This window comes from Bombus flavifrons, chromosome 14, assembly GCF_040668555.2.
Source record: "Bombus flavifrons isolate JBK064 chromosome 14, iyBomFlav1_principal, whole genome shotgun sequence".
Classification (NCBI taxonomy): Eukaryota; Metazoa; Arthropoda; class Insecta; order Hymenoptera; family Apidae; genus Bombus; species Bombus flavifrons.
The window spans coordinates 10,856,390-10,868,859 of NC_138455.1; the positions used below are offsets into that span (position 1 = coordinate 10,856,390).

The following is a 12,470-nucleotide window of genomic DNA, read 5'->3' on the forward strand; positions in this document are numbered from 1 at the left end:
TTTTAATTTGTTTTAATTTTTTTTTTAATTTTTCCATCGAGACAACGATCTACAGTGAGATCCGTTATAACGTACCCACGCGTACCGAGCGAAAATTCAAAGTCGATTTTCTCGAAAACAAAGCCTCGAACGAAAAATTTTTATTCTATATTTTCGACTTCTTTTTTCGCGTAGAATCATCCCCTTTCCACCAGTTTTACCAACCACCCTGTATACGTAAGCAATCGATCGATAAAATTCATAGACCGATGATTCGTCAAATACCGAACGAGCGAGATGAAAGGAAACATTACGGAACGCCAACTAAAAATAAGAAACGAGCTTTCGTTCGATTTCAACGCCGAGTATGCGTTAACTAATTACTCGCTTGCTTTACAGTGACACAATGAAAGTTCACGAGACGTAAACTCATCGTAAAAGACTCGCTTTTCGAATGATGTAACCGCGAAGCGCGTAAGAGAGCGGACAAGCGTATCCCCGGACTGCAGACTCGTCGAGAGGGGAAAACTAGTTAATCCGGTGTTAATCGTCCGATCCGGCGACAAATATGAATACAAACGGGCGAAGGGGAGCGGCTAGTGACCGGAAGTAACATGATTTCTCACGAAATAACTTCCCGTCTACAGCTCCCACCGTCCCTCGTTTAAAAGTTCATCGGTCCCTCGCTGCTTATAATCCCAACTAACGGAGGTTCATCGGCACCGAGGGTGCACAGGAGGAGAAATATCTGTTTGCCTTTACGCTATCCACTGTTCAATGTCACTGTCATGGTAATTTTTCATCTCGCCAGCAGAAAAATTCAATAGCAACGCGTGTACAGCATCGTGTAAGAGTTTTCATCCTGAGAATTAATATTTAACGATGAACGAGAATCTTCGTGAAAGTCAAACAAACTCGAGCAAAATTAGATTTAAAGCAAATGTTTCGGCGTTGTAGTTTCGCCTGGTTTATTGTCGTGAAATTTTTTTAAATAGTCTCTTGCTTTTCCATGTGTTACAGTGGTCTCGAGAAAAGAAGAATTACGTATATCAACGTTTTGCTTCTTCTTACTCGCTTTCTCTCTTTCATACAGCGTATAACTGTCACACTGTAACATATTTTCCGTACCAGTTCAACTTTTCAGATTATCAAAGTATATGTAACTGATAATAAGAAAATACAGCGGAAGTAAACGAGGCTGTAACGAATTACCGCGACAAATAATCAAACTCCATGCAACATTAGTCGTATCCTTTTCTAGATTAATAAAAATAGAATAATTCTTTGCCTAAGAGTTCTAGGTGAAACTAAAGTAACAATTTGAATATAAAATAATAATTTCGTTTCATCGTATCGTTTCTCAAATAGGTAGCAATTTTCCTCGAATATACGATACAACTTGCTAAAGTATCAGGTTTTAAAGCGTAATTAGTTGGACGGTTGACGCATAAACTTGTACTATAAAACACGAATCGACGTTCCTCGTTAAAAGCCCCTTTCGTACGGACGATTCGCGTGCTTCAACGCGACGAAAATAATTAAAAGGACACTCGAGACTTACCTCGAGTACGTCCTGTGCGGTCTGAAGGTATTCTCGAAGCATGGCCTCCTGAATGGCTCGCCATTCTTGCCTTGGATCCTCCAGTTGCGTCGTTTCTGAAATCATCGAAAAAGAAAGAGATAAATTAGATACACCTTAAGACTATAGATCTTTGTTTCACGCGTCTTTCAATAGTTTGCACGCGTTGTAAATGTCGCTCGTGCAACGCTTCGGCCAAGATATCTCATTAAGGCCCAACAGGTTGCATTAAGGCGACATTCCATTTACAATTTTTTCCAATCAACTGACATTATCGAACTCTGTTTTTCGTGACTATAACTATGAGAGAAAATTGAAACTAGCCGCTTAATACGTTTCTCGTGGTAATTCCTCTCAGTTTCCAACTTTTCATCGCGCGTTTTCCACAACGCGTTTCATACGACAAAAGGTTGTTAATCTTACGCCGCGTCGTCATCCGGGCAACGTTTAGCGAAAATGACGTTTAAAAAATACTCTTCGCGCAAGAAATATGCCGGCTATTTAGATAAATACGGGATACTCACGATTAACGTGATTAATGTAGTATGCACCCACATGCTTGTCGTAAGCTTCTTCCCATCCAAGTGGAAGCTCGTTTCCAATACAGTCTGCGAATGTTTGTGGTTTTGTAAATCTGTAATCGGAAAGAAAACGAACGGTTAATTCGTATCAACGAATTCGAAGGACTGTCAAAGCGCATGTGATACACAGTAGAAATTCTATCGATTGAAACAACACGGAAGTACAAACGTTCGTATGAAATTACGAGAAATCTAGTTTCTTTACTTTCCTCCAAGTCGATTTGAGTTTGCTAATCTTCTAAGAAAAATATTAATTACGTATAGAGTGATATACAGGGTGGTTGGTAACTCAAAAATATAGAATAAAAATTTTTTCTTTAATTTTTCCATCGATGCAACGATCTACAGCGAGATCCGTTATAACGTACCGCGGGCGTACCGAACGGAAATTCAAAGTCGATTTTCTCGAAAACAAAGCCTCGAACGAAAAATTGTTATTCTATATTTTCGACTTCTTTTTTCGCGTAGAATCACCCCCTTTCCGCTTGTACCACCAGTTACCAACCACCCTGTATAGCTATATGATATATTATATGGTAGATGTTAAATATTAAAGATATTATTTTCCACGTGGAATATTCTAGTCGTTGCGTTCATTTCACGATGTTACGGCCCAAAAATAATTCCTGCAATCAGTTTGCGTCAGTAGCGGTTAATTGACGTCAGAAATTTGTCAAAGCGATTTCGCCTTTAAACTTTATTGTACTCGCTGATATACCTAGGAACAGTTGCCAAAATGTAGCAGAATCGTTATTTAAAGTGCCATCGAAATACAACAGCAAGAATAATCTAATCTAATAATTATTTGCAAGAATATATGTATCGTTATTTTTGGAAGACGTATATTTATTTTTATGCAACTTGGACAAACGATAGTCCTTGTATAATCCTTGTATCATTCGATTAAACGGTTGTAATTGTTTTCGTATTTTAATGGCAATGAGATCAAGAAACACCGACGACAAGGCTATGATGACGTAATCCGAAAAGATTTCGAAGGTTCCGAGAGGAATTCGCCAAAAACGAAAATCAACCTTGGTTCAAGAAGTTTACTTAACACGGAGCAATCGTATAATCGACTTTTCGATTCTAAATACCAGGGACATTACGTTCTCTATAATAAAAATTATCCATTTCGTTTTTCAAATCTAATTTTTTCGTTTCTGTAATTTTTATTGAGCGAGCAAATTTCAACATAGAGAAAAGCGTTTAGACAGCGAAACGCTGCAGAGATACACGACTAGCGATTACATTAGCGATGTTTCAACTAAAAAAAATTTTTAAGAGGTTATCTTGAAAAATACATACGCTGAAAGAAATAAATGGTCGGTCAGCTGGAGATGGAAGAATTTTATCGATAGAAAAATAACGATACACGTATCTAACAACAACGGTAATGACTGTACAAGCAAAAGAGCTAATTCGACCTAATTCGATAATAATTTCATTTCTTATATACGTGTGCGCGCAACAAAGAGATCATATCTTGCATACAAAATAACCTGACCTCTGGAGGCCAGCGACCAACTCGACTTTATCGTGACGAAAGTGAAATGGAATCGGCAATCGGCATAGAAGAAGAATGCCAATACCACAGAGTAAACAGTACAATGAAAACAGAAGAAAAATGAGAAGCGAGAAATTCTTTTTTATCGCAAGTTGCACCTGTTGTGATCGCTCGTTATTTAGACGAATTAATTGCTTCACGAGTGGGTAAATAACAATAGCGGATTACTATCGCCACGGCGCGATATCTTATCTACGATACTAAACTATAAGGCTAAAAGCGCAAAAATTACATCGATAGGATTCTTGGAACGATCGATGCGACGGCATATGCGTCAGCGTAACGAAAGCGTTAATAAAAATAAAAAGATGTAATGCAAAAAAGCTTCTTAACAACTGGCCGGAGGAAGCAGCACTTGAAAACTTGTAGCACACCGAACGAGTAACGACATCCTGTGCGAGGCACGATCGGGCATAGTAAATGTTGGAAAATGTTGGCGGACGTTATGGAATTTCAGCGACAATTCCTTAATTCCTTTTCCGCCGCGTGATTCACGTTTTTAATGTGCCCTTGGCCTTACCGCGGCGCTGTCCTATAATACGAAGGAGGAAGCAGGAGAAGGAGGGTCAAGAACGTACATCATGACGGAGGAATAACGTGGACAAGAGAGAAGGGGGCAGCTGAAGAGGCAGGGGGAGAAGAGGGGAGGGCGACATTGGAGGCGACGAGGCAGGAACAGCGACCGGAGGAGGTGGAGGAAGCGAGACTATAGGACAGACAAATCGAGTAATAAAAATTGCATAAACGCACGTTCCATATCGATAGAATCGCGCTATACCATGGTTAAATCGATTTGACATAGCGCGAGTTTCTGCTCGCGAGTTTGTACAATAGGTTGTCCAACGAGTTCCTTACCATTTATTATTCTGCTATTCCGATCGATATTTGAAATATAGTCGAGCGAGAGTCAATAGCGAGCACACGTACACCTCCAAGCTTATTCAGAGATCGTTGCGAATACGTTGCATAAATTGAAAATCGATTTTTGTACGGCGTATACTCGCGCTTACGGCTCTCGTATAGTGGTGGAATATGAAAGAAAACGTAAAAATGCGTGTAATACTGGAAATTGTATAGAACTATGTTTAGCGAATGGAAAAAAGCTCCGCTTAACTTCCACGACTATCGATTTGCATGAATATCTAGCTACAGCATTGATAACTTAATCCTAACGATACATAATATTACAATAAAACGAACAGACACGTTCAACAGATTGCTGAAAGTCAATGGAATTTTTTCCAAACGTGATAGTAAGTTGTCTTTCTTTCTTTCACCGGTACAGAGGATAGAAAAAATGAATTCATTAGCTGTGACAATATGGTATTGTTATATCGGAACAATGCGTTACTAACGCCACCCTATCAGCACACACCGCTTGTTAAGACTTTCAAAGGCTGCTTTTACGCGACGTTCGGTCGACTTCGCTTCTACTGCCAGTCTTCTTCCATGAAGCAAGCTGAGAAGCGACGTTTACCGACGGAAACTAACAACAGAACGGCACGACAACGACAGGAAGCACGCAGCGCTATTACCGTCGCGTTTGTCTCAGTTATGCTAGATGTGTTAGAAACAAACACATGGGACAGAGTGGCGAACGCGTGGTGTCGCTACGGTTTGTGTAATTCGATTCTTCGATTCTTTAAAATCGTATGAAACGAAAATAGGTCTAAAGAAAGAAGATCGCTTTGTTTCAAAGCATTGTCGATACGAGGCAAGACGTTTTTCTTTTTTTGTAAAAAAAAACTGTAACAAATCTATTCACTGTTAAAACTAGACCGTGAATATTTTTCTGCGGATTTGAATGCAATTTTAGCATTCGTACTACAGATTGGGTTTCTCGTTACTCTTATTACGTGGATAAACAACTCCAAGTTTCTTATCTAACCTTTTCATGGCGTTAATTGTCGATTCGTTATCCTCTTGCGACTGTCGCGTATAATTTCTACGCATTTTTCTCACCCTTATGGAATCTTATAAAGTCCTGGTCGATTAAATCTTTCATCAATAATATAAACTAATTATCATCGTTCTATGGAATAACAGATTAATAGACATTCTAATATTTGCGAACTTTGACTAAAATAGAATTATTTTCGGAACCTTCTCTAGTCATTACGCCTAGTATCTCGTATTTGGTTTAGTGGTCTGTTCTGAAGAAACGAAAGCCGTCACGACAAAGACCGTTTTTCTTTTTCCTCGGTTCTGCTTGATCGCAACGGTAACAACACCCGTGAAACGTAATGTTAACGTTTAAAAATACATTGGCGTACACGTGAATGAGATTGTATAATCCAGCGGCGCATACCTGCATCGTACACCGAGGAACAATGGGCCCGGAACACGACAGATTATAGCTATAAAGTAATCTCGTTTGGTCTGTCGATGGGCGAGCGCGGAAGCACACCCACGCGTCCCTGCTCGCGCTTTTCACGAACGCCATAAACCCTATTTTAACAACCGTGTAAAAATCGTATCGCGTTAAACACCAAAGGAAGATTCGAAATTCTAATCGTTTCTCTTGTTGGAATCCGACTACGGTGTTACGTTATATCGTAGCTACGAAATGCATTTCAAAGAATAGTTTATGTCGCTCTACGGTATTACGTTTTTATACGCTCCGATGGAATATACATTCACGACAGATACGTATATACCATTGATTTCACTTTAATTTATACCAATTTGTGTCATCTATCTGTTTTTTTTTTTTAATGGTAGAACTATGATACATATTTATTTAATTACGGTTATTTAAAATTGCCAAGAGTTTGCGTGTTCTAAACAGTATAGAGGATATTTTAGACATATTTATATTATACTAAAATATTACGAACGATTAACGTTAATTAGTAACGATTAATTAATAATATTAAATACTAGAACATTATTATAGAATAGTAATCGCAGAAACATATACAATTACCGTACAATGTTAGGATCGAAAGGGAAACTACCAAGTGTTAAAAGTAAAAATCTAGGAAGAGTAACTCGGAGGATGATTTGCATGGAATTATTCATTCTAAAGTTAATGTTACTTCTGGATTCGATTCTTCAGCGTGTAACTCTTTAACGCGCGTAGCCACACCTAACTTGCAAATTCCTGCATTCCTATGCCTTCTGTCTGACACTCGATACGCTCGCTGTCAGCAGATTATTAGAGATCTAATGGTACTAGAAAGTTTCGTTTGATATCGGTAGTGTCGAATAATTTGTGCGTTTTAGCCAACTATCTCACACGATGAATTTCAATTAAATCGATTGCGTAAATTAAGAACGCAGCTTTTCCAACGTTCCTACGACCAGTTGTATGTAGCTACATTGTACCTTTCTAAATTTTATCGTCCTCTTATTCATCGTTTTATAAAAGTGTTCAAGATTATGTAAATCGATTACGTTAATTACGTAAATCGAATAAAATACAGACAGGTGAAATGTCGATCGTTAACGTTTAATATAAGAATGATCGACATTCATGAATTCTAAAGAAATTCTATTTCCTCGTGATTATAAAATAAAATATAAGATATGGTTGTGAATGTAAAATGAAATAAACGAATATATTTTTAAATTATTACGCATACCTTTCTCTATTCTTTAGACTTAACTAGAATTAACTAACCAATAAATTTTCATTTATTTTGAACGCTATTAAATCCGATAAAAAAGTAGATAATTCAATATAATAGAAGAGACGTTACCACCGATCTTACTGATTATAATAACTATTCTTTATTGATAAATAAAAGATGAGAAATATCTCGTTAATGGCCTCTAACGGTGAAATGTAAGATGATAACAGATAAGAGCAATTATCTTACCACGGTATTATAAAATAAATAGAATTGTCGAAGATGAGAAAGAAAATTGTCGAAACATCGAACTGGATGTCTTAATGTAACTTATTATCCTTAACAAGATCGACTGCCACGCCAATATTATTAATATTTTACTTTCAGTTTGATAACAATTAATTCTAGCAAAATATTATATCGTATTCGAGAAGCTTTTTCCGACGATGTTATTCAAATCATCTACCTTCAAAATTCGATGGTCTATTACATTCGTTTTATTCTATTCGTTCTAAGAAATTTGGCAACGTGGGTCATCCATGGTCGCCGTAGCAATTAACGCGTTAAGGGTTGCTACGCTTGAAAGCAGGTGTGACTATTTATTTCGCGACTAGGTGAGACACACGGCCCTGAATGTAACGTCAACCGCGAGCAAACAAGCATCTATGCGTGGGCATACAAATCGTGTAGGTGTTCCTCTTCGACTACCAAGCTTTGACCCAAGGGCACTAGCTGTGCATTATGGAACGCGTGCACGTCGCCGATATCGCTCGCGTTTTCGCATTTTTACCTGTTCACGGCGTGAAGTTCGCTCGATCGATTCATAAGTGGACATCGCATATTTATGCGTATCATATTTTTATAAAGATAAATAAAAAAAGTAGGATTTAGGTAGATAATCTGTTTACCTGCTAAATATCGTATTAAATAAGTATATAACGTGCTTGGAATATTTTATATATTTTTAAACTCATGTATGTATTTAAAAATTCAATTTTGAATGACTTGGACTTTCTTGCAGGACTCAACTAATATTGTTAGTAAATATTTACGAGTTGTTGCATGCCGTATTTACACGTGTAGAAACTGAACACGATATAATTAAAATTAATTAGAAATAAATGTAGTTAATTCTTAAGTCCATGGTTTGAAGAGTTTCTGACTAAGAAATGGTCTAGTTAACGGATTAATGCGTATTTTCATAAATATTAAAATTTGTGTGCGTATTTTACACTCTGGTTTTGCTTCCCTAATGTAACCTAACCTCCAAAAGTCCAATAAATCTTTCACATATCTTTTTTAGAGTTAAGCAACGTTGGAAGGCCACTACAATGTAGAATGCCAAATAATACTGACACGATTGATCATATGATTGATAAAAATATGAAAAAACGAATTCAAAGTATTTAATTGTAATGAATAACGAGATTATCGAAAGTATTTGAAGAATTGTGACGACAATTACAATCAACGATGAATGTTGTACGCTTGTCATAAATATTAAAACCTGCGCGCGTATTTTACACTAGTTTTCTTCTTCTAACTAAAATTTTACTTTCCTAACCTAACCTCAAAATGTCTACGTAATAATCTAAGGAATTTTTCACATATCTCAGATTCCAACGACGTTGAAAACTTACTACAATAGGGAATACCAGCACAGTTAATCATACGGTCATGGAAATATGCAGGCTCGAATTCAAGGTATTTAATTGCAATGGGCAACGAGGATATTCCACGATCGGTCACGTACAGGCCGGTTAAGCGTATAAATCGTGATTGCGAATGATAGCTGAAAATATTTCTAACGACATAATGACTGTTTGCGTTGATGGAGAGACGGTCGGGTTGCCGAGTCGTTTTGAAACGTGTTCGAGCGTAAAAATTCCAAGAAGAAAATAATGGTACTCAGCTTACAGGAATCTCCGTTTGCCTTCGTTCTCTGTACGTGGATGTGTCACGGCCTAGGAATGTCTCGAATTTCCAAGTTTGGGAACACTCCTGCCTCGTAATTCGTGCCATGGCTTTGGTCACGCACATGTATACGCAATATCACGCTGCCCGTATATCCCTTTAACGTTATTCCTTCGCGCCAAAAAATTCGCAAATTACATTGCAAATATTTTGGCCGAATTCAATCCCATCCTGATTAAAACCACGAATAATTCATTTGCGGCTCTACAAGCTTATTAATTCGTTAATCGAGGCATTTCTTAACTAAGAACCTCTATGTATAATCACAGAAGTGAAAAGTATTATAATAAACACAAATTAATTCCACTTAGACCGATTTTACTCTTTGCGAGTGTAAATATGATATAGCTTCTTAAAGCTTTATTTATACGAAAAAAAAGAAAGGTAAATTTAATCGCGAAATACATCTAAAACAATTTTTATTACCATTAATACTAACAAAAAATTTCGTTGAATTAAAAATGGTCGGAATTAAATCGACAACAGACTAATAATAAGATAAAAAAAATTGCTAAAAGACTTTTTTTTTAATAAAACATCGAGGTCACTTTCACTTTCTTAAACAGCACTATACGATTTTTTCACTATTCGTATTAAAAATTCATTATTAAAGATGACTTCATTCTCACATAATTAATTTTTAAATAATCACAAAACAAATGTTAGCACCCGAAAACAATATTTTCCTTCCTTAATCGCTTTTTCAATATTAATTTCATAATTGAAAGTCAGTTGTTCGTTTTTCCTTACTAAAACAATAAATTTTCCTTATTAAAACAATAATTACGTAGTCAATAGCATCATATTTAGTTACAATACTGATTGATTTACAAATGAAGAAATACCAGATGGAAATCGTACGATTTCTATCTTGACTTCGAGCAAATGGATAACTGTCGTGATTACGTAAGCAAGTTTATGAATGAAAAATATACATTAATAAAATAAATAATCAAATAATCAGATTAAAATAGATTCATTAGCTAAATTATAAAAATAATTTCAAGTCTACAGAAAATAAAACAATTTTCTTCATAATACCCTAACCTCATATTTGATGATAGTTTACAAACTACACATGTATTAATATCCAACGAATAATAGTTGAATATAAACGATTAAATATCAACAAACTACTACATGCTTATTGATCAATTACTTAGGAAAACCAAGACGTACCTAGAAGCAACACGAATGACTATCTTTGAAAGTTGACAGCATATCGATATTTTCTTAAGTCACAATTGCATAATGCAGCCGAGAAACAACCGTTCTCTCTTTCCTTTTCACGGACATTCTTGCAGCCTACGTACGAGGAAATAATTCACGTCCAACATATTTCAAATGAACCGAATAACAAAAATCGTACATCCAGAAATCGAATTTGAAAAATGAATTCGGAAAGAAACCAACCATGAATCTACAAACAGTTGCGTATCGGTCGTAAATTTACGAAACGATGTTATAAGAACTCGAACCGAAAGAATGCAAGAAAAAAAATGGTGGAGGCACATTGGCGCGCATGCGCGCGCTCGTGAGAGCGAAAGAATTTTCCTAAACACAGATGTCGAGCAGATGCCACGCGTTGCAGTGCGTGAGGAACGCACAGTGGGAAAACCGGGCGAAACGAAACGCGTGCGAATTCGATTTGAGTTTCCAAAAAAGAAACAGATGACGAGAGGCGGCGAGAGGAGCTTAGTGGATTCGGGGAACGAAATTTCGAGATTTCGAGGAACGCGAAAGTCGCCGGCACACGGAATAACCGTACACCGGGCTCTGCTCTGTTGTTCGCGTGCCAAATGTGCAAACAAAAACAGCAGCAAACACAGGTCGACTGTAATCTGCGTTCGAATTGCTGGACGATAACTCGAGTGGAAAACAAGTATCAATTATACGTCAGTGATATCACAAAATATCATTGAAATATTTCAATTTTTATTTTGTATACACGTATAGTTATTAACATTGCAGAAAATTTTTGTGATTGTTCAATATCTTTTGGATTTGTTAAATGAAAAAAAATTGGATACTTGTAGAACTTCTTTTTATAAGTATAATACGCGTATTGTATGAAACATTTTAATTAAAACATTAACACTGTAGTGAAACCTGACTATCATAACTATATTGATAAAATTTGAAACAAATCTGAAAATGTAAACTAGAAGTTACAGGATATTTTTCCAAACATATACTTACTGAAAAATTAGTGTATAATATAAGTAACCATTTTAAACGTATCATACGTATTATGATGATCTTGCTAAATATTGAGACTTATTAATATAATGGATAACCGATTGCTTAAATATCTTTATCCTCTCTGTAAAATCTGTACTTACAATAGATTTCTTGTAGCTTCTCAGTAAGTATATTTTCAGATTGATTTCAAATTTTATTAATATAATCGTGACAGTAGTGTCTAATTACAGTGCTAACGAAATTTCAAGACATTTTAGATAAGAGTGTTTTATAGAAAATGTTCAAATACTTTCGTGAGCTACTACATATATATACAGAATATATGATACAATGATATGAGTAATATATTGCGAATTAGTGTTTCTTTTCTCGAAACAAGAAAGGAAAATCGAACGAAAGGACTGCATGTAACGAGATCGATGTCTTAATGGCGACATCAAAATCGGAAGAGTAATACCCTTGTACCAAGGTCTATTTTTAGGTACCGGTCAGTTGCATGTACGTTATATACCGGTTAGCCCCGTAAGATGGTTCACTTACACCACGTTCCACGGGTACGCGTATACACATTAATCTAGGCAACGTGGACACGTGGAACACGGTGTCCATGTAAGCCAGTTTTATAACGAGATTTTAGTCTTTTGCTCGATAACGAGCGCCATTCACTGGATCCATCGCGAGACTAGCACTTGCTTCATTTGATCTTTTGGCGAATCAGAAAAAATATTCTGTACGATTTCACGCATTAAGAATGCAGATACTGGACATTTCTGAGTCGAATGGATAATAATTTCTGCTTTTGAAAAATTACTTCACTTGAAAATTAGTCTAACTATGTAGATTATTATTATTACTATTCACATACAGTGTTGTATCAAGTGATTGTTAATATTTGATCATTAACTTATTCTAATCTAAAAAATTAGCATTTGTAATTTATGCGTATTTGTAAATTCTTCAGTGTTTAATTTATAGATTATGAACGGCACATATTCATATGTAGTTGAAACATATTA

At 36.2% G+C, this 12,470-nt stretch overlaps 1 protein-coding gene and 1 long non-coding RNA gene across 7 annotated transcripts in view; one reads left to right on the forward strand and one right to left on the reverse strand.

Annotated features, from left to right (window-relative positions):
• kibra (WW and C2 domain containing protein kibra) overlaps positions 1 to 12,470 on the reverse strand; it is a 42,864-nt gene that overhangs the window by 27,866 nt on the left and 2,528 nt on the right. For all 4 annotated transcript variants that reach the window (XM_069127064.1, XM_069127062.1, XM_069127060.1 and 1 more), the window contains 2 exons: positions 2,083 to 2,192; positions 1,541 to 1,635 (listed from right to left, as the gene is read on the reverse strand). In XM_069127064.1, the coding sequence (XP_068983165.1) occupies positions 1,541 to 1,635; positions 2,083 to 2,192 (205 nt within the window). The remainder of the gene's footprint in view (positions 1 to 1,540; positions 1,636 to 2,082; positions 2,193 to 12,470) is intronic.
• LOC138186926 (uncharacterized) lies at positions 5,163 to 9,535 on the forward strand. 3 transcript variants are annotated; one of them, XR_011175044.1, is made up of 3 exons: positions 5,163 to 5,420; positions 8,582 to 8,760; positions 8,895 to 9,535. It is a non-coding gene; the product is annotated as an uncharacterized LOC138186926 (long non-coding RNA). The 3 variants fall into 3 exon arrangements; XR_011175043.1 differs by lacking the exons at positions 5,163 to 5,420; positions 8,895 to 9,535 and adding exons at positions 7,997 to 8,169; positions 8,300 to 8,497 and having other exon boundaries at positions 8,582 to 8,801; XR_011175042.1 differs by lacking the exon at positions 8,895 to 9,535 and having other exon boundaries at positions 8,582 to 8,801.